The 23,130-nt window shown below is 39.7% G+C and overlaps 1 protein-coding gene across 1 annotated transcript in view; it reads left to right on the forward strand.

Annotated features, from left to right (window-relative positions):
- The first annotated feature begins 3,998 nt into the window (after positions 1-3,998).
- LOC149287590 (dual specificity calcium/calmodulin-dependent 3',5'-cyclic nucleotide phosphodiesterase 1A-like) overlaps positions 3,999-23,130 on the forward strand; it is a 46,158-nt gene continuing 27,026 nt past the window's right edge. The window contains exons 1-4 of the mRNA XM_089492775.1: positions 3,999-4,135; positions 16,214-16,396; positions 16,709-16,775; positions 22,216-22,332. Of these exons, the coding sequence (XP_089348901.1) occupies positions 16,311-16,396; positions 16,709-16,775; positions 22,216-22,332 (270 nt within the window). The 5' untranslated portion in view covers positions 3,999-4,135; positions 16,214-16,310. The remainder of the gene's footprint in view (positions 4,136-16,213; positions 16,397-16,708; positions 16,776-22,215; positions 22,333-23,130) is intronic.

The raw sequence follows: 23,130 nt of genomic DNA on the forward strand, positions 1-23,130 counted from the left end.
TTGAGTGGCTCCAACTAAGATGTGAGCACAAAGCAAGATCACTACTGTATCTCGCAGAGAAATCAGAAGTACAATTGCAGCAGCTTTACTATGCTTTGTGTATCAAATATGATGTAGTCCCAAGCAGGGCTATGTTCATTGCGACCCATCAGTGACTGCAATCTATGTTGCCTAGTGTGATATAGGAATCACACACCCATCTATAGCTGGAATGTGGATATCTTGCTTGGAGCCCGTAGCCTGGCTCCAGGTGTAAACAGCACTGTGCTGACTTAGGGCAGCACTCCCCCTTTAGGGTGAATAGTTTGGACAGCAAAGCAATGGATGGGGTAGGTAAGTATAAAACGGACAGCTTGTAGCCTAAAAATATATTTCATATTCATATACAACATAAATATATTTTAAAAACTCAGTGCTAAAATTAATACTTAAGTGTCCTCTCCCCAGTCACTGATACGCGTTTTGCCCGTGGGCTTCCACAAGTCGGTATGATACTGATGGTCGCACCACCATTACCTTTGTTTATACTATTGTTATTATGGGATTCCCATAGAACAGGGGCGTCCAACCTGCGGCCCTCCAGCTGCTGCAGGACTACATCTCCCATAATGCTCTTTCAGCTAAGGAGCTGGCTGAGGAGTATGGAAGATGTAGTCCTGCAGCAGCTGGAGGGCGGCAGGTTGGACGCCCCTGCCATAGAATGTTGTAGTGTGTGTATGCTTTTACCTATTGTTTTTACTTTATCCAAAAAGTATATGGACACCTGATCATCGCGTTCAAAACCATGGGCATTAATATGTAGTTGTAGTCTCCACTCTTCTTGGAAGGTGATCCATCAGATGTTTGAGTGTGTATGTGGGAATTTGTATCCAAAAAATGAGGATTTGTAAAGACAGGCACTGATGTTGGATAAAAAGACCTGATACTAATTCATCCCAAAATCTTTTCAATGGGATTAAGGGAAGTACTCTGTACCGGCCTCTTGAGTTCCTCCACACCAAACTCATCAAACCATGTTTGTGCACCTCGTTTTCTGCACAGGGGCAAGGTCACGCTGCAACACGAAAGGGCCTTCTCCAAATTGTTGCCACAAAATTCAGTAGCATATAATTGTCTAAATATTGTATGTTGTAGCAGTAACACTATCCTTCACTGGAACTAAGCAGCCTAGCCTAAACCCTGAAGAACAGCTACAGTCTATCAGAATTACAGATGAAGCATGGTTACTCCAAAAAACACTGCTCCAGAGTTCAGTGGCAATATGCATAGTGTTCTTCAGCTTGTGTGCAGCTGTTTAGCAATGGAAACATAGGAAGTTTCTGATGCAGAGTGGTTATGTTGATGTTGCTTCCCGAAGAAGTTTGGAACTCTACAGTGAATGATGCTTCAGAGGAAATGGAGCTTTTACACGCTATGTGCTTCACCAATTTGCAGCCCTGCTCTGGGGTGTGCATGGTCTACCATGTTGTGTCTGAGCTATTGTTACTTCTAAATGCTTCCACTTCACAATAAAGCACAATGGACCGGGCGGATCTAGCGGGGCAGAAATTCCCAAACTGACTTTTGGCAAAGATGGCATCCTATGACCGTGCTATGTCTCAAATCACTGAGCTCTTCAGTACGATCCCTTCTACTGACAATGTTGGTATATGGGGATGGCTCCCTTTGTGCTTGGTTTACACCTTTTAGCAATTAATGTGGCTGGGAGGAGGCAGACAGACACAGTGCCATGCAGGGCCTTTAAAATGCAAAAAACAATAGAGGCCAGTAGCACACAAAAGTGTTGAGTGAAAAAAATTGTATGAATAGGGCCCTTTCCCATTTAAATAGTTTGATGAGGGGACTATTCCTTCATAGTGTCCATTAGTCATGTTAGATATTGGAATACAAAGGAGATTGATGGACTTTTGCCTTGTACTGGAGTGTTTTCACGCTCCTGGGTTAATGTCGTTGGCATAAATCCGTTCCTGGGCAATCTTGCAGCTCTTGGAGTCAGTGTGGGAAAAGAAGGCCATTTGTTGTAAAACCACTCGATCGCTTCAGCGATAGTAGAAATTGCTGTCTTCTGGGTCTTCCACTTCTCTGTTCGTGGTACTCCACACTTGCGCACTATGCGTTTTACTGCTGATGGGCTTCCTCAAAGTGCTATTGAGTCCCTTTCTTCCTCTCTATAAATACCCTGTTCTTATGGGTCTGTTCTTCGTATGGAGCAGTGCCCCTTTGATGAATGGAAAAGACTTCACGTGTATGTTTTTACAAATCATGAATCCCATACACAATTCAATCTTAATCAATCAACTTCCCAATATGTATATAAAATATTGTTAATCATGTAGCCACAATTTTTGGAGCAGTTACTTTGTATATTAAGTTTGCAATTGAAAGACTTCTTTTTCCACATTGCATTATTTGACTCAAAGAACTGCGAGATTACATATTCATGTAAGCGGAGAATGTTATTTTTATTTGATATTATTAAGTTATACTTTTAATCGTCCCCCCCTTCTCTCTATTTCTTCTTCCCATGTATCTCTACAAAGCTGCCTGGCAAAAGATTAATCTAGGAGAGTGGAAATACTCCAGTACAATGGAAGAGTCCATCTATTACCCTTGTATTCCAAAATCTTACACAACTAAGCAGCACTTTTTTGTGCTTTGTTTTTTTTCTATTTGACATACATGATCAATGTTTAACCCTTAAGAACTGTGAAGGAACAGTCCCCTCATCAAATACCCAATTCATACAATTTATTTTCACCTGGTGCTCAACACTTTTGTAGGCTACTGGCCTCTATAGTTTTTTGCACCTGTTTAAGTACAATTGGTAGAATATATTATAGTGTTTAGTAGTACAACAATATTCACTTATTTAGATGAATATTATTTGCCCTTATTCACGTCACCTGTTTAGGACCTTCATAATGAATTGTCCTAACTGCACAGTGACCACATTTCTGCTGTGACCTCCCTGATCAACATTATATAGCATGTAGCCAATATCAACAGAGACATGTGCGGGAGTCTGATGACTGAGCAAAATAGACTGTTACAACAAATAATGGAACAACTATATGAAGGTTCAATGTCATCCTTCATAGTGACGCCTGCCTACACCCCTGACCCTCATAGCCATGGTTTACAAGGAGTATCCAGAACTAGCAAAACACATCAAAAAAAGGTTAACATCAAAAAAAGGTTAACACATACTATTTTTGTTATGTAACATTTATATTTTGTTTTCATGTAATTTGGTCTCCTTTTTAAAAAAAAAAAAATTGCCCATGTTTAAAGTGACAGTATGATGATGCGAACAGCCTTACCAAACATGAATGCATATTAAAGTACTTAAGTACTTACTATAAGTATTTTCCTTCTGTCAAGGGGCCACTGTCCTGCATTTGTGGTAGTGCCCATTAAGCTGTGAAAATGATCAAAGTCTATGTTTTTGCTCTTATGTAACCTCTTGTTATGTCTAGTAGCAGAGGGGAGTGATATGATGATGTTATGTTTTAATACATTGCAATGTGTACAAATATGTATTAATAAGTTGGTTACCTGTTTGGTAACATTGGTCAATGCTGAAGCAGAGAACAATTATTGTATATTACAAAATAATTTTAAGTCTATAAAAATACACATCAAAGTATCAATTTACTTTTTTACTGTACCCTGATTTCACATGCTTAGTTAAATTACCAAACGTATCTCTATTATTATAACCATGTTTTTTCTATAGATATGACATACCTATGTGTATGGTTTTATATACCTGTTAGCATTGTGTGTTTCTGAAACACCTAAACTCAATAATTTGGAGGGGTGTATACAAATGTAAATAAATACATTGATTGATTGGTTTTTATCTAGACCAATATGCCCATATTGTTGTTTTCTGTCATTATGTTCAAAATGTGGCTGTATCATCTAAACTGCAATAATGTTATTAAGCCAGTTTGCAAAGGCATACATGTTACCTTATTTATTGATAGTTTTTATTAATTGTTACTTTTGTTTCTTATAGATTAAGATGTTTGGTAAAGCAGCTCGAGAAAGGAGACATTAATGTGACCGACCTGAAAAATAACATTGAATATGCAGCATCAGTGTTGGAAGCAGTATATATTGACGAAACCAGGTAAAATTATTTTTATAATTATGTACAATTCTGGAGACCCCATCTCCAGAATGATATTGGCATTAATGTTGAACTGACTAGTGTGAGCATGGATGTGTACTTTTGTGTGCGTGTGAGCATGGATGTATTATTATGTGTGTGTGTGTGAGCATGGATGTGTACTTTTGTGTGAGCATGGATGTGTACTTTTGTGTGTGAGCATGAATTTGTGTGTGTGTGAGCATGGATGTGTAGTTGTGTGTGTGTGAGCACGGGTGTGTACTTTTGTGTGTGTGAGCATGGATATGTACTTTACTGTGTGTGCATGGATTTTTGTGTGTGTGTCTGAGCATAGATGTGGACTTGTGTGTGTGAGCATGGACTTGTGTGTGAGCATGAATGTGTAATTGTGTGTGCATGTGAGCATGGGTGTATACTTTTGTGTGTGTGAGCATGAATGTGTACTTTTGTGTGTTTTAGCAGAACTGATTTTAACTTGTGAGGTGGGAAAGTAATTGGTGTGAATTATATTCATTACATTTATGGATTGGAATATGCTATTTGGTATGCAAACTCAAGTCAGGTATTACCCACCACGTCAAGGCACACTTTCAATAGGGTGAGAGTAAGTTCTCACCCTATTGAGAGTGTGCCTTGATGTGGCGGGTGAGCTTAATTATGCTTTGGCCAATTCATATAACCAAAACCTCTCATTTATATTATGTTTATATATTTGTTGCCAACTTTATTAGGGTAAGAAGTGCAGACAGTTTTTGTTTTTTGTATACATTGTACAGCCAATACACTGTATTTGCAGCATGCTTACACCTGTTTGGTAGGCCTTGTATTATACATTCGTATTAGTTGATCCTGAAACTAGCTTAGCGCCCCACCATTTTTTCTTTTGTAAAGTCAAGAATTGTTTGGAGTCTATTTATGTGATAATATTATACTTAAGTTTCAAACGCACTGTATTATTATTGCATATGTTTTAGTTACCCTGTTGCCCCTGTGACTTCATTTTTAGACATTGTGGAGATGTTTTGAGGTGGCTGAAGACCTCAAACCAGTAACTATACTCTCTTCACTAAAAGCTGAGATTCTGTTTGGTTGAATGTTATATGTCCCACACACTGTACAAGTGTTGGGCAGCAACTGAAATGTGAATGTGTCCTGGAAAAGTATGGCTTTCATAAGCGATAAGTCTCACTAGTCAGTTCAACTGAACTGTCCCCTTTAAGTGTGCAGTGTCCTTTGAAAGTACTGAATTACCCAGTGTAAATGATGTAGACAGCTATCAACTTAAACTGCAGAAATATAGCCACAAACAGGGGAGGGCTGGCAGCCTAAGGCCTGGGGGGCAAGTCTAGTCAAGTGGCCCGTTGCGCCACCGAGTCAGCACACCATCCATGCCCATCTTTTCCTGATTTTCTAACGCATATTGATGTAATGTGATGGGACTGGGAGTAAAAAAAATTATGTTTAATACATTAAAAAAAACAGCTAATCTTTGTAACAAAATAAAATTGTCCCTCATTCACTAAGCCACACCTGTGTTTTACTTACTCCCTGTAGTTCAGGTATAGATCAAATAAACAACACATGTAAACAGCACGTGCATGTATAGATCAACTGAATAAGAAATACAAACCCTGCATTTGCAGGTGTACATAAATAATGTATGGAAACATAGCATAGCAGATACAGAGCAACAGAATAACACACAAACCCAGCTTTGCAGGTACAGATCAACTGGAAATCACATAACAACTAAGCATTAAAGATATAGATAAAACCCCCTAAATTATAGGCATAGATCACAGGATGCATACCCCCAAAGCCAGCCCTGGTGTCTACACTGCCCACATAGAACCCGACCAGCACCAAGATAACATTAACAAATTACAGTCCAGAGTAAGCAAACTTTGTCCCCAAACAGCCCAGCGTGAATTAATTTTGTCCCCAAAAAGCCCGCCCTGACACCAGGACAGGCTCTGCCACACCGACACCCAAACAGACACACCAGGACAGGCTCTGCCCCACAGATACCAGGAAAGGCTATACCACACTGACACCCAAACACACACACCAGGACAGGCTCTACCACACCGACACACACACACCAGGACAGGCTCTACCACACCGACACCCAGACACTCACACCAGGACAGGCTCTGTCACATCAACACCCAAACACACACCAGGACAGGCTCTGCCACACCCACAACCAAACACACACCAGGACAGGCTCTGCGACACTGACACCTACATCCAAAATGCTTTCCACACTGGTTTGCTGTTTGTTTGATGCCCCAGCCAGCCCCCCCTTTGGTTTTAATGTATTTCCCCCCACACCCTTGTGTATTGTCCCATGTGGATTTGTGCCCCCAGCCAGCCCCCTTTGTACATTATGTCCCTTGTGTATTGCCCCATGTGGATTTGTGCCCCCAGCCAGCCCCCTTTGTACATTATGCCCCAACACCCTTTTGTATTGATTTATGTGATGTCCCCAGCCACCCCCCCACCCTTGTGTATTGATTTATGTGGTGCCCAACCACCCTGTTGTGTACTTATACCCCCAGCCACCCCCATTTTGCATTTAATTGTTGTCCCAATGCAGCCCCCCCTTTGAATATGGCTCCCCTTCCGCCTATTACCCCTAACAATTTTTTTAATACTTACGTTTTTGCTGCCATCCTTCACTGCTGCTGTCCTCCAACGTGCTCTTCTAGCTGTCACGAGGAGCTGTTCCGTGTGGCTCCGCCCCTTGAGCGGCCCATCACATTGAGAATGTGACGTGCCACTCAAGGGGGCGGAGTCACACGGAACAGGACACAGGGTGGCACTGTGCAGGCACGCTGGGCGCTTAATGATTTTAAAACGGCCAGTGTGTCTTACCGCCGCTTTAAGAGTCACAGCCACATCGGCTGCAATGGCATCTCGGTGTGTCGGCCAGTTCGGCGGATGCTGCGGGCATTAAAGACGGTCCTGGCGTGGCCGAATTGGCCACTTAAATGGGCGGCCACGCGGCCATTTAATGTAGATTCAGGGCGGCCTGGGGGGGCAATTACCCCCCTGCCCCCCGGCCCAGCCCGCCCCTGGCCACAAACTTGAAAGGAACCTCCACTACACTTCCCAGTTGCCTGCAAACACTCATTCTTGTACCACTGCCTCCTGGTATAAACAAATGTTTACATTTTTTACTCATCAGTTCAGAGCACTTCTGCCATTTTTCTGCACTCCAGTTCCTGTGTTTTTGTGACTAGCTGAGTCGCTTGGCCTTGTTTCCACATCGGAGATATGGCTTTTCGACCGCACGCCTTCAGTTAAGATTACTTCTGACCAGACTTCTCCAGACAGTAGATGGGTATACCAGGGTGCAACTGTTTTCTGCCAGTGCTGAATGCCCATTTCTTTGTGATTTTTGACTTAAACAAAACATCTGAAAACCCATGTCTTCCTTGAAATTTCTGCCTGAGTGCAGTTTAGCTACCTTGTGTCTTGTTGTTGTTCTCAGTCTTGCCATGGTGAAGACTTTAAACATTAAACTTCAGAATCTTCTCTGTCACCCAGTTTCACGGTTTCCCTTTCAGCTAATGATTGTGTTTCAATCTACTTATTACATGGATGCTCATTAGAACATATTTTGTATAATTGTTTAATCACACACCTAACTATATGCCTACAAAATCCCTGACTTTGGAGGTGTACATAGAATATTTGATGCTGTTTTGAAGGCAAAGGGTCACATCAAATAGTGATTTGATTTAGATTTTTTTTCTGTTCACTCCTTTTCTAAATTAATTTTATAATTAAATAGTAACATGTCAATTTTTGAAAACATTTTTACTTTACAGCACACCATTTTTCAAACCTGCCTAAACCTTTACACAGTAAAAAAAAAAAACATTTTCCTGATGTAAGAGGTTTAAACCCCAATCGGTTTTTAGTCAGGTCCTATAGTGAGGAAAGCTTTATGTCTATGGGATACTGTCCCATTAATCTTCTACCCTATGAGTAAAGTAGAACTTTCTTACGTTACATCTAAGCCACTGGCATTCAGGTTTTATACCCTGACCTCTTGCCCTAACATTGCTACTCCTTTCAAATAAGCTTGCTTTCTGTACTTTATTAAATCCCTTTAAGTATTTAAATGTTTCTATTGCGTCCCCTTCTCTCTCTTCTTTTCTCCAAGCTATACGTATTAAGATAATTTATCCTTTTCCTGATAATTTCTGTCCTGCAAACCACTTACTGTGTTTGTAGCTCTCCTCTGAACTCTCTCCATTGTGTCAATATCCTTCTGGAGATGGAGTCTCCAGAACTGTACGCAATACTCTAGGTGAGGCCTGACCAGAGATCTGTAAAGTAACATCCTTCTTTCTGCTACTAATGCCTCTCCCTATGCAACCAACACCCTGCTTTCTTTTTGATGTACTGTATTGCATTGTCTGCTTACAGTGGCGACTCTAGAAACAATATATAGGGGGGGGGGCACACAAGATACCACAGTCAAACTGGGGGGGGCAGTCATAATTTCCAAAAGTAATGTGCTATGGAATTATACTTTTGTTATTGGGCTAAAATAATACTTGATCATTCAACATGGGAAGCCTGAAGCCACAATTGAGTGCGACTAATCCTTGAAATAAATATTATAACACAATAAATAACTTTTCCACTAAATGATTTCAGGGCCTTGAACGTTTTGTCCCCTGAAGTTACTACAACTTCAGGAGGGCATTTTATCTCTGGATAAATATAAATTAAATAATTCCTACTGTAAGTTAAGTGCCAGGAAACAGATGACCAAACACACACACCAACACAGGCTCTGCCACACCGACAACCAAACACACACCAGGACAGGCTCTGCCACACAGACACCCACACACATCAGGACAGGCTCTGCAACACCCACATCCAAACACACACACACACACCAGGACAGGCTCTGCCACACAGACACCCACACACATCAGGACAGGCTCTGCAACACCCACATCCAAACACACACACACACACACCAGGACAGGCTCTGACACACTGACACCCAAACACACATCCTAGGACAGGCTCTGCCACACCAACACCCAAACACACACAGGACAGGCTCTGTCACACCAACACCTATAGACACATACCCGAGGACAGGCTCTGCTACACTGATAACCAAAAACACACAAACAGCAGAACACAATCTACGTCACAGACGTCTACATAAGGATGGATTTTTCACACTGCGTTGTCGTTTATATCCCCATTAGTGTTTTTGCCCCTTGTGTATTGATGCCCCTGCTGCCCATATATATTAATATTAGCCCCAGTTGCTGATAGCAGGTATAGATCAACACATTAACACACAAACCAAGCTTTGCATGTATAGATCAACTGAAATTCACTTGTGATCTCAGCACTGAAGGTATTTATCAAACAGAATCAGACATACAAATCCTGTATTTGCAGGTATACAATAGTATAGGAAACGTAGCATTGCAGGTATAGATCAAATAAATACATGGAAACAGCATTGCAGGTATTAATCAACTGAATAAGACATACAAACACTGTATTTGCAGGTATACATAAATAATGTATGGAAAACCAGCTTTGCAGGTATAGATCAATTGGAATTCACATAAAAACACCTCATTAAAAGGTATATTTAAAACCCCCTTAATTACAGGCATACATCACAGGTTCCACACCCCAAAGCCAGCCCTGGCGTCCACACTGCCCACACAGCAATCACACTCCTGTCATACCCAGGCAACCAGTAAATGCTGGTACCTAGGCATGATGGGACTGTGCTTGCTGTGATTGCTGTTAGCAATTACACTCCTATCATGCCAGGTCAGCCAGTACATGCTGGTACAGGTTGGCTGTAAGTGATGTGTAGACCCCATACTGCTGGCAGCATCAATACACATGGGGGGCAGCTAGCTAGGTTTCAGCATGTACTGGCTGACTTGGCATGATAGTAGTGTGATTGCTAACAGCAATCAAAGTCCCATCATGCCTAGGTTCCAGCACTTACACATCCAACCAGTAAATGATGGAACCTAGGCATGATGGGACTGTGATTGCTGTTAGCAATCACACTCCTATAATGCCAAGTCAGCCAGTACATGCTGGTACAGGGTGGCTGTAAGTAATGTGCAGACCCCATACTGCTGGCAGCATCAATACACATGGGGGGGGCAGCTAGCTAGGTTTCAGCATGTACTGGCTGACTTGGCATGATAGGAGTGTGATTGCTAACAGCAATCAAAGTCCCATCATGCCTAGGTTCCACACACTCATTCATTCATATACTCATTCACTCACAGATTAATTCCCTCAATCACGCATACTCATTCAAACACCCTCTCCACCCCCTTACCTGCACTGCAGCTCCTCGATGCCGCTCACAGACTTCAGCAGAGGGCGCGGCCTCCCTCTGCGTTCTCTGGTACTGCACAGAGGAAGCAGGACTGGAGCAGAGTCATGTGATGTCACGTGAAATCTGCTAGGTTCCGCTTCCTCTATGCAGTACAGAAGACCCTCCCACAGGTAAGTAGCAGGGCTCGAGGTATGGCCCGCGTAAGATCGGTTGCCGATCTTATGCGGGCCGCACCCTCTCCTCCGCATTAAAAAAAATAAAAAATAAAAGATGGGATTTAAAGTCGCATTTCGGCAGGGGGGCCCCCCCTTGCCCCCCTGTAGCGACGCCACTGTCTGCTTACCTTTAAGTTATCAGAAATAATTACTCCTAAGTCCCTCTCTTCTTTTGTTACTGACAGTACAGTGCCATATAAGACATATCATATAAGATATTATGTAATATTATTAATAAAAATATTAAAAAGTACAGGTCCCAATACAGACACTGTTAGAAGCATAGTACGGGCCAGAAAAGGAAGCTATCGATGGCTGCAACCAGATTTCTGAGAAGGCAGGTTGAGAAAACCCTAAAATGACTGCAAACTACCTTCAGCAAGACTTGATGGCAACAGGCACTAAGGTTTCTGTGAGCATAGTAACGCACATACTAAACGTAGAAGGTTTCCATGCAAGAACCCCAAGGCATATACCACTACTGACACCTGAAAGCACAAATTGGCTCTAATATGCTCAAAATCATATGAATAAGCCACAAATGTATTGGGATTCTGTTCTGAAACAAAACTGGAACTTTTTGGCCTGATAGATCAGTGGTATGTCTGGAGGAACAAGAATGAAACACATGCTGAAAAGAGCACTTCCTACAGTTAAACATAGTGCTCTAGGGCTGCTTTGCATCCGCTGGCACTAGAAACCTGCAGCTTATGGAAGCACGATGGATTCATTGAAGTATCAGGAAATCCTAGGAGAAAACTTAATGCTGTCTGTGAGGAAGCTGAAACTTGGACCTTCCAACAGGACAATGATCACAAGCATATCTTAAATTCCACCAAGTCTTGGTTGAAGAAGAAGACCTGGAAGATTTTACAGTGGCCACCACAGTTACCTGACTTGATCTCCAGCTCAGTAATATTCTTGGATTTGAAGAAAGCGGTCGCAGCACACAAATCCAAGAATATTACTGAACCATTGCTCATGAGGAATGGACTAAGATTCCTCAGGAACTCTGCCAAAAGCTTGTGTCTGGCTATGCATGTCGTTTGTATCAGGTCATAAAAGCAAAAGGGTGCTCTACTTTGTACTTCCCATGCTTGCCATGAAAGGGTTAAATCATTTTGAGAGTGGAGAAGTCATTATAAGTTGCATTTTCAGTTGAATTTGGGGAAACCACTTGAAGCATTAATTGTGCTGAGCTATTTCGATTGCTTTTTTGTTTCATTTGTTCATTGCTAACAGCTAAAAGTCTATAGACAATAAACCTGATTTGCAATGGGGGTTGAATAATTTTGATTGCAAATATATATACACACACACACACACACACACACACACACACTATATTAACAAAAATGTTGGGAAACCTCACCAATACTGGAAATACATGTAATTATTATAAAGAAGTATTCATAATTTTTCTTAAAGAAGGACAGCTGACTATATAAAATAGGATAGCATTAAATATCGTTTTCTAAAAATAAAATAACAATGTAAATTCATGAAACAATAAATTATGTTTCACAAATTTCAGTCTTGTAATGGTAAATGAGTCACACAATAATATACTAATACATTATGTATAATTTACAATGAGTAATATATATGATATAATATGAGTAATAATCATATTCAATGACTAAACTGTTTCATTTGGAGCTTGGTCAATAATTAATACCGTGTAATTTAGATATTTTCACAAGAAAAATCTGATCAATACATGTACAAAAATAATCTGCAGAAAACAGAATAAAGGGACTTTTAAAGTCATTTTTTACAGGCTCTAAACAACTATTTTAAAATGTCATAGACCCTCAGTTTTGAAAAAAAAAATGGAAGGGGAGGAGTGCAGAGGGAGGGATGCATTCAAAAGAGGTCTGTGCTGGTAGAAGAATTTCTTATTTATACTACTCGATTCATAAGCATTACATCTACATGAATAGGTATGGAATTTAGACACGATGAGCAGTGTTTCGTGGAGTGGGAAGCGCAGTTCTGGTGGCATTCACAAGCTCAGAGTTATGAGAATTAATATGACAACCTTTTTCTTAACAAAAACCAATTCATAATGTGTTAAATGAAACTGCAATTAGGCTGGGAGCAATTGGAAGAAAAATATTGACCATTTTTATCAAAGATTTACATGTCATTATTAGAAATGGATATTAAAAAAATACTTGATTATACCATGAATCTTATATATTTTGTAGTAGTTTTATCTGAAACATGGGAATATTGAAATACATTAATTATTTCCAATCCAAGAAAATCAGGAAAACAATTTCACCAGAAATCTGGAGGCAAAATCCCTATATCACTGATATTAAAATAGAATGTGCTTCTCAAGTAAATGCAGATTATTTAATTGAACTTGATACCTTTGAAGCCAGCATAGAAAATATTACATCCGTATTTGGGACCCCCGGTCTCTTCTTCAGATGAAAAAACAGTGATGTATTTGCCTTTGACACCACCCTAGTGCCAAGCCAGGGCAGCTCCACCAGCCGCCCCCTGGATGCTGACATGTTTTACTGCTGAGTTACTAATGGTTGGTTTAACATATAATTACCAAAAGTTCCAAGCCATTGTATGCTTTGTTACTGAATTTATCTTTGTTACAACCTGTTGTATAGTTTGAATATTTGTGGGTTTTCAATTCTGGGCAGCTACAAGGCTATGCATAATTATTTTCCACAGGTTTAGATACACCCAATGGTATCATATGATGACATATTGCCGTGACATTTGCACACAATTGGGGATAATCTCTTTAAGACTACTTTGCCTTAGACCAAACTTTCTTTATTGTGGGGGAATTTTCACCACATGTGTTGTTCTTGAATACACTCACCTTCATGTATTGGGGGCATTAGGAAACATATGGGCTAACTTGACTGGAACATAGTACCATCTGTAAAAAAAAACAAAACATTTTCTATTGGCCTCCCAATGTGTAATGCACCCAAAGAATCCAGACATATTTTTACCAATCTTCTTTTGAGAAACTCATTTGGAGATCTCTCTCCATTGGATCAAGGGTAGTATGGGCTGAATCTTTTGAGTTCTATGCAAATCATAACATCTACAAACAGCCCTCTTATTATCTTTACCCTGCAGACATTTACTTATTAATATATGTGGTCTATTCAAATTTGTTCCCATCAGACTAAACTGTTGTATGATATCTTTGACACATAAATATTTAAATATGTCAGAAGGTGGGAAAGCAAACTTCTCCTGTAACACTGGGAACAGGATAATCTCAAAATGCTTAAGGATATCTTGGACACATAAAATGCTATTCTTTTCCAATCGTGTAAAAATAATTCAGTTGTAAAACACCGATATAGGTAATAAATAGCTTTAAATATAGAAGGAATCAATAAAAATTATCTAACGTCCTAAATGGTGAGCAAGTATTTTGTAAAATGTAGCCGCTTGGAAAATTAGGTCAGTCTTGCTTAGCCAGCCATAAAAGTCTTAGAAATGTCAATTAATTTAACATAATTTTCTATGGATACCCACAAAGTGGTGTCAGTGTGAACATAGGCCACAATGGACTGTGTTATATATATAGATATATATAATAATATACTGAAATGTGTGGAAATCTCACCTTTGTGTTTGCATGATGATTTTTGATAGGGGGGATCTTTTATTATTCCTAATTCAATTTATGAATGCTTTTTGATATTTATGCTTTTTGGAACATGATGCATATCATCATTTAGGAAGGATGTTTAATTTAACCACCTTACACCGCCAAGAAATGCATTGGCTGGTTGTTTAGTTACTTTTATACCAAGATATGTAATATCGTCCGTACACTATTCAGAAGGAAAGAGGTTTTCTAGTAATATTAGAGGCAACAGTATTTATTGGCTGAACTTGAGTTTTAGCAACATTGTTTTTATAAAAAGACCTACCATATTCTTCTAAAGTTGAATGTAATACCTATAGTGACATGAAAGATATCTAATAATATATCATCAGCAAACCATCCAAGTTTATGTACTTGATTTTTGATTGTTATACCCTGGATTACACTACTTTTCTTTTTCCTAATAGCTAGCGGTTCAAGCACAACACAAAACGTAATGGGGATAATGGGCATCCCTGTCTTGTCTATTTCAGTGAAAGTCACTGTTCAAAGAAGGCAACTCTCCATAAACCAAAGGTAGCCCTTTGGATCTATTAGAGGTGGAGATACAGGCAGATCCGGTGTATTGTCTGTGGGGAAATGTAGAAGAGGGGGAAACATATGAGTTTTCATCCTAAAGGGTATATTGTTGGGCCATCATAAACCATGGCTGAGCAATACCCAGGAGTCAATTTCTTAGGATCCGCAGAAATTGTACAGATAAAATACCATTTCTCCAGCAAGCAGATATTCTGCAAAACAAACTAAAAAAAAAGCTGCCGGAAAACAATAGTGTTTAAAGGGACCCCTAATTTGCACAAAAGTGGTGCCATAACCATAGAAATGGTTAGACGCAGCCCATGTAGGTGACAGCACACAACATTTTGCAGGCAGACATAAGAGTGGATGAAATTGGAGCAAAAGAAACAAAATATAGGTAAGAAATACATCCACAAGTATGATCTGCTTTTTTGCACCTTTGCTGCACGCACTTTTCGCAGCCACAAATCCCGATTACCTCATCATCATTCTGGCTAAAGGTGATGGGAGTTGTAGTCAAGAAAAACCCATCAGTTCATTTTAGGGTTTAAAAAAATTTATTCTTTGTAATGAATTGTTAAAATTCAAAATTAAAATAAAGGTAGTGTTTTGAAACTTAAAATAAACCTTGTATAATAATGGATAGTTTTTAAATATTTTGGATTAGCTCATAAAAATAGTTCCTTTTATTAATAAATGCACTATTCCTGGCTGTTTTGAAGGAAAGAGTAATTTAAGAAACCATTTTCCCATAAGCCATGACCTAAAGCCTATCCTTGCTGAAAGACTTGTCTTAATATAGTTCAATAAATATCAAAGCTCTGTCCATACATGGTTGTGTTCAATGCTCGTTTGTTTGAGGTATTTTGAGATAATTTTTAATATATCAGATACAATAGACTGCTGGAAAAGCCTGATGTGTCTTTATAATTATTCAGTTTTTGAGAGCTTGATTTCAGCAGCTGAATTATATGTGGGGGTTTTTTCTGCTAAACATAAAGTTAGCTTAATTTAAACTGTGAATTTTTTTAATCATTTATGTAATTATTCCTGGGTGGTCTAGCTACTCATATTGTTATCATCGTAGTAAGAAGCCTTCTTGCCCATGATGTGTCTGATTTCTGTGCGTGTTCTAGAATATGATGGCAGATAAGAACCATCCAGCCCAGCTAGTCTGTCCATTATTTCTGCTATAAAGACTCAAATCCATATTGCTCCTTGGTCATGTCTTGTATTCATGACTCAATGCCATGTGGACTCACAAGTCTGTTTATAGCAAAAAATAACCCTAAATACTTGTGGTTTTCTTTATAACGTTCTAGACGACTACTTGACACAGAGGATGAACTTTCTGATATACACACTGACTCTGTTCCATTGGAAGTACGAGATTGGTTAGCATCCACCTTCACAAGAAAAATGGGAATGAGGAGAAGACGTCCAGAGGAAAAGCCAAAGTTTCGAAGCATTGTCCATGCTGTCCAGGCTGGAATATTTGTTGAAAGGTGAAATAACAGTTTATTATTAGTTTGGTGAATGTATTATTTTTAAGCTATGTACAATTCGATTTGTATTAATTTGAGTATATGCACATTATATGACCACTGATCAGTGACTGTCAAAGTTTAAAAAAAATAAAAGCTATGTAGGTTTAAAACGCTCCAGGGAAATACGTTCTGAACATTAGGCACTTAACATTTTATAAGATAGAAAAAACAGCTTTATTGTTGCCTACATTTCAATTTCAATATGAATTTGTTTATTTCTAGACAAAAATATTTTAATTAATTAAAATGCTGTCTCATTTGCTTTCTTAGAATGTACAGACGATCCTCTAATATGGCCGGTCTCACCTACCCATCATCAGTGATTGCATCATTAAAGGTGAATTACAAGTGTATCTGTATATGGTTAAGGGAGAGTTGACAAGAGTGTTGTGGTTTCATGTTTCAGCCCTTTATCTTCACTACACATTATCAAAGTGAGTGAGCTTCTGGGGGAGCGTGACTAGCATTTTATAATGCATAGTGAATTCAGTGACATTTCTTCAAAGCCTCCTCTCATATTGCATTATGCATTAAGAGCCAGCTCAACCATTCTTGTTGGAGAAACTTGACAATTATGGCCCTTCATAATGAATAGTGACGTTAGGGAGTTTAAACCTCAGTCCTCTTGCAAACTCTCTCACCAACTCTTCCTTTAGTGAATAGACTTCTGTGGTTCCTGAGTACACATGGATCATGTTTTACATGTTGTGCTGATTGTAATCGCTGCAGTGATGGTCACTCTACTGAACCAAGAGATGTTTTGTGCAAACTTTTAATAGGCATTTCATATTTGTCTATATGTAATGATCTATCTATCTATCTATCTATCTATATATTTCAGAAGCTGAAAATATGACATCTTTGTTGGGGGGGTGATAAGAGATAAGTGACATATGACTATGTGTGGACAGGGTGTAGCTAGAGGTTGGGCTGGGACTAGACTTGGCTCTTACCTTGTCATGGATTGAAGGAGAATGCAAGAATATGACAACATACTGTATGCTTTCATGCAACTTCACTGTGACACAAGAAGCCCATGTGGGCGCTGTGATTGAATGTCTGTTCTGCTCATTGCATGCTTGATAACTGTTTTTAGATCAAAAGCTGAATAGTAGTATTTTGAGCTGTAGTTAGCTCTAAAATAGCAAATGTAAAGGGATTTGAGATCTTTTCACTACATGACCTGTCAGAAACCGCTCGAGAATAGTGTTTTTACCTTATTAAACTTTGCAAAAAGCATGTTACCAATATTATTAAGATTGAACCTTGATGTGCTACAAAACTAAATGAAGGGTTATGAAGAAATTTGATTGTCATTTTTTGAAAAAAACATGTCATAATTTGCCAATCACTGGGCAAAGCTTGGCACTGTGTTGTTATTTCTTAAATTAGCCTGTTTTGATGCACAGTTAATGTTCTGTGAAGTTAATGAATGCTTTTGTCAAACTTTCACATGAATAAATATGAAATGTACTTTATATTATATATAGTTGTTTTTAGGTGACTGTGTCCCTACCGATTAAACGTGTAGCTCCCACTCACTATTCCGTTTCCTGCCACCACACGGAGAACATTGCCACACTAATTCTTGCTCCTGTCTTTCCTTGATGCCTGTGCTAGACCAATGCTGTTTTAGACCAGTGTGGTCTAACTGAATGGCTGCAGGCCCTATGAAGCCCATTATAGTTAATTTGTGCAACTATCATCAAATTAAATAGATACTATTTATTACATCATTTACTCAATTGCATTAAGCATCTGAATGGCATGGGGCCTTTTGGGTTAAAAAGCTAGTTAGACAGCAATGCTCTAGACTGAGTTAAAACTAGGGCTGAAACAACGAATCGATAAAATCGATAATAATCGATAACGGAAATCGTTGTCGACGATTTCCGTTATCGCTTAATTGAGTGATCGATTCGTTATTGGAGCACTCGGCTCCTTTTACTTACCTCCGCGAGCGTTCCCCGCTTCCGCTACACGCGCCTTCTTTTAGTTGCGGTTCGCTCTGTGCGAGTGGCTCCGTTCGCACAGAGCGGTTGGCTCTGTGCGAGTGGCTCCATTCGCACAGAGCGGTTGGCTCTGTGCGAGTGGCTCCATTCGCACAGAGCGATTCGCGGGGGTGGGGGTGGGGTTTCAGGGGATGCAGGGCAGAGTGGGGGTGGGGGGGCAGGCCAGGGTAGGAGACTGAGTGCAGGGCAGGGTGGGGATGCAGGGCAGGGTGTGAGTGTGAGGGCAGGGCAGGAGACTGGGTGCAGGGCAGAGTGGGGGTGGGGGTGCAGGGCAGAGTTGGAGACTGGGTGCAGGGCAGAGTGTGAGTGTGGGTGCAGAGCAGAGTGGGTGCAGGGTGTGAGTGTTGGGGCAGGGCAGAATGTGGGGGCAGGGCTGGGTGCAGGGCAGAGTTGGAGACTGGGTGCAGGGGCACAGTGCAAAGTGCTGGGTGCAAAGTGCCAGGGCTGGGTGCAAAGTTCTGGGTGCAAAGTGCCAGGGCTGGGTGCAAAGTGCTGGGTGCAAAGTGCCAGGTCTGGGTGCAAAGTGCTGGGTGCAAAGTGCCAGGGCTGGGTGCAAAGTGCCAGGGCTGGGTGCAAAGTTCTGGGTGCAAAGTGCCAGGGCTGGGTGCAAAGTGCTGGGTGCAAAGTTCTGGGTGCAAAGTGCCAGGGCTGGGGCAAAGTGCTGGGTGCAAAGTGCTGGGTGCAAAGCGCCGGGTGCAAAGTGCCGGGTGCAAAGTGCCAGGGGTGGGGCAAAGTGCTGGGTGCAAAGTGCAAAGTGCCGGGTGCAAAGTGCCGTGTGCAAAGTGCTGGGTGCAAAGTGCTGGGTGCAAAGTTTCTTGAACAGTAATAGTCCACCTCTTTTCAGAATGTTTGGGGTTATTTTGTTTCATAAATATTGTGTTTGGGTTTTTGTACTTTGAAAATATTGTTTTTTTATTACATCATAACAAAATAAGAATGTTAATGTAAATTTTAAGTTGTTTTTTAACATCCAGTTCATTAAATTATTTTAAATAAACAAAAAATTTGCATATTGTTTTTTTTTATCCGATTAATCGATTAATCGAAAAAATAATCGGCCAACTAATCGATTATTAAAATAATCGTTAGTTGCAGCCCTAGTTAAAACACATTGCTGTATGACGAAAAAACATTTATGAATTTTGCCTTATTAAACTACATTGGGTGGATTGATCCTTAGTTTTCAAAGAGCAAAGATAAACATTTGTCATACAAAAATTAAATGGTGTGTTTGATAAGTCGTGTGCATTAGATCAGCAGTAAAAGAGATAACATCTCACATTAACGATAAGAAAAAAAACCATCTGAAAATGATTAAAACATGAAACATCTGTGCTTCCAAGAATATTTTCTATGAGCTATAGTTTTCGGGTGTCCTAAATTTTATGACTTGATATGGTTTTGACACCTTTAGTTCAAAATTATGAGATGTTTTGCTAACGATGGGACCAGCAATATTTCCAAGGTGTGGCATATATTAAATAGATAGTGGAATCATAGTGTTCTATTATCTTTTATTTACATAACACCAGCAAAAGTTGTAGGCAGGTGTGAAAAAATGCTGAAAAGTAAGAAGGCGTTCAAAAATAGTCAAAAATATGTGCTTTCAAACATAGACATGTTAATAGTTTATTTTTCTGGTTTAACAAAATGCAAAGTTAGTGAACTGAAGAAAAATCTAAATTAAATCAATATTTGGTGTGACCAGGGGAGTAACTAGAAACCCTGGCGCGTAAATTGCAACAGCTGGTTGGTGCCATCATTGTCAAACAATGTATCTGGGCCTTCTTTGTCCCTTCCAACATACACTCTGTGTCAGGGTTCAGCCCCAGCCCTGCAAACTGCCAGGCGTGGCCACCCCTTTAAGTAGTCTGCCTGGAGTTAAACTCCTCTCCACAGCTTGCTGTCCTGTTTATTTCTGTCTGTATTTTATGTACCTTTGCCCTCTTTCCCTTATACATCTCAGTTCTTCGCTCCATCCCCTGTGTTCTTTGCCTTGTTGCCTGTCCTTTGTGGCATCCTGTACCATGTATGCATGTCTTGCTATGTATATAATTAATGTGCTGTGTATTTATGTTCAGCTGTGTTTTGTTATACCATTACCCTGCCTCCCTCACCTGAAGCCTAGACAACTCACACTTGATCTGATTAACAGGCTTTATATCCCTGCCTCCCAGTAACAGAGGTGTGAGTTCATTAAGTTCTTTGGAGCCATAGTTCATGCCAGACGCTGGATCTGCCTGTTGGATTTACATGCCTGCCTGTTACCTCTTTCACCCGGACTGCCTACTGGATTTCCATTTTTTGCTTGCTACCTGTCCCACACCCTTTTGAATACGTACCTGGACTTTTCTACTCTCATACTCCCCAGCAGTCTGTATGCATGATATGCCTCCTACTCTGCTGCTTCTGGTGAGATGTCTTGCGTTGCTTTTGTATTATAACCTATAACCAAACATTCTGCTTGTGTCATTTGTTCCTACACTCCTGCGCTCTGGACTCCAACATCCAGTTAAGGGCTACTATGATGAGCCTGACACTCTGGCACACATATATAAACACACTTACACAAATAACACACACTTACTCATACTCACTAACACACACACATTGATTCTAATGCACACTCCATCTCACTTACTCATACATGCTTACACACAAACACTTACATATACACAATTACACATTTGTGCTCTCACACACAATAACACATTTGTGCTCTCACACACAATTACACATCCATACTCACACACACCATTACATATCCATGCTCAATCACACACAATTACATATCCATGCTCACAAACACAATTACATAACTATGCTCTCACACACAATCACACATCCATGCTCAAACCCACACAATTGCACATCCATGCTCACACACACACACAATTAAACATCCATGCTCACAAACAATTACACATCCATGCTCACATCCATACATATATACAAACACACATACATACATTCCCACCCTCGCTTACCTCTCACCTTTCCTGCAGCTTTCTGTCTGGCTGCTTGGACACTGTGCGGGCAGCCTCAGTTTCACTGCGGTGTCATGTTACGCAACGTAATTTTTTAGACCAAAACATGTGCTAATGATTATCAATTTATGATGTATGTTGAAACACAATCATTAACTGAAACAGAAACATCTGAGGAACAGCCAAACTCACCACCAATTGTCTCGCTGAAGACAATGTTTAAAGTTAAAAGTCATACACCATGGCAAGATTGAGCACAGCAACAAGGCACAAAGTATACTGCATCAGCAAAGTCTCTCCCGGGCAGAAATTACAAGGCAGACAGGGGATTCCAGATGTTCTGCCCAAGCTCTTTTGAAAAAGCACAAAGAAATGAGCAATGTTAAGGACTGTATACGCGGTGGTCACCCAAGGAAATTTAGTACAGCAGATAAAATAAAAATCATGCTTACTCCACTTTGCAATTAGAAGATGTTCAGCAGTGCCATCAGCTCAGCATTGGCAGAAAAGAGTGGGACCCCGGTACACCTATCTATTGTCCAGTGAAGTCTTGTCAGAAGTGGTCTTCATGGAAGACTTGTGGCCAAAAAGTCTGTCAGTGGATTGGTCCCTCAAGTTCCCCACAGTTACCTGTTAACTCAGATTGCATAATTTTTAATTATTTAGTTGGCATAATTATTTAAAATCATTTAACTAATGTTCATACTTTTTTGTTTTAGATTGTGCTAATTGCATAATTCTGTTTACGTGTAATATATGTCTCCATTTTCTTTAACAGGATCTTGACCGTTGGTCTTTTAATGTGTTTTCCTTGAATGAGGCAAGCGGAGAACATTCTCTTAAATTCATGGTCTATGAATTGTTTACCAGATATGACCTTGTAAATCGCTTTAAGGTAAAAATGTTTCCTTTTTCCTAAAATAGCACAGTTGCCTATTCTGCACAATTTCTATTTAATGAGAACTAGTTAAAAGAAACTATGAAAATTAATTCATAGCAAGTGACATGTTAAGGATCTGTTTTAGATTTTAGTTATATCTATGCATATACTGTACTGATGAATTAAGAAGTACCCAGCTGTAGCCAGAAATACCACTTTTTTATGACATACATGTTGGTAAACCTAATGTAAGTTTTAATATAAACTTATAACTATCTTAAAATATAGCCCATTATAACACCATTTGTTTAATTACAACATTGCAATATTATATTTCATGCATTGTGTTAGAAAGACACACAAAGTTTATTATTATAAGAACAATAAGGATATCAAATTCATACCCACAGAGGTTATCCTATCAAATTCAATAGCAGCCTTTAACTATGGGCTGTAATATACAGGGATATAATTGGTTATAAGGCCATGGTTTGTTATCCTTTTTTGATTAAGTGAGAAATCCAATTGCCATTTTAGAGCTAAGAAAGGATTTTTTTTTCTTCTCCTGCATCAACAGCAAGGTGGAACTTAATGGAGATGTGTCCACTGATACTGGCACCCTTGTTACATATGAGCAAAGAAGGCTGTGAAAAATTGTCTTTATTGTTTAACCTTTTGATCTTTTCTTCAAAAAATACTCTGCTCTCATGGATATAAAACAATTGCAAACACAACACAGTTTTATTCAAAAAAATGTTAAATATATGTGTGGCACAATTATTGGCACCCCTATGAATTCAAATATTCCCATTT

Source organism: Sceloporus occidentalis, unplaced genomic scaffold (genome assembly GCF_023333645.1).
Source record: "Sceloporus occidentalis isolate IW3139 unplaced genomic scaffold, rSceOcc1.0.p SCAF_59, whole genome shotgun sequence".
Classification (NCBI taxonomy): Eukaryota; Metazoa; Chordata; class Lepidosauria; order Squamata; family Phrynosomatidae; genus Sceloporus; species Sceloporus occidentalis.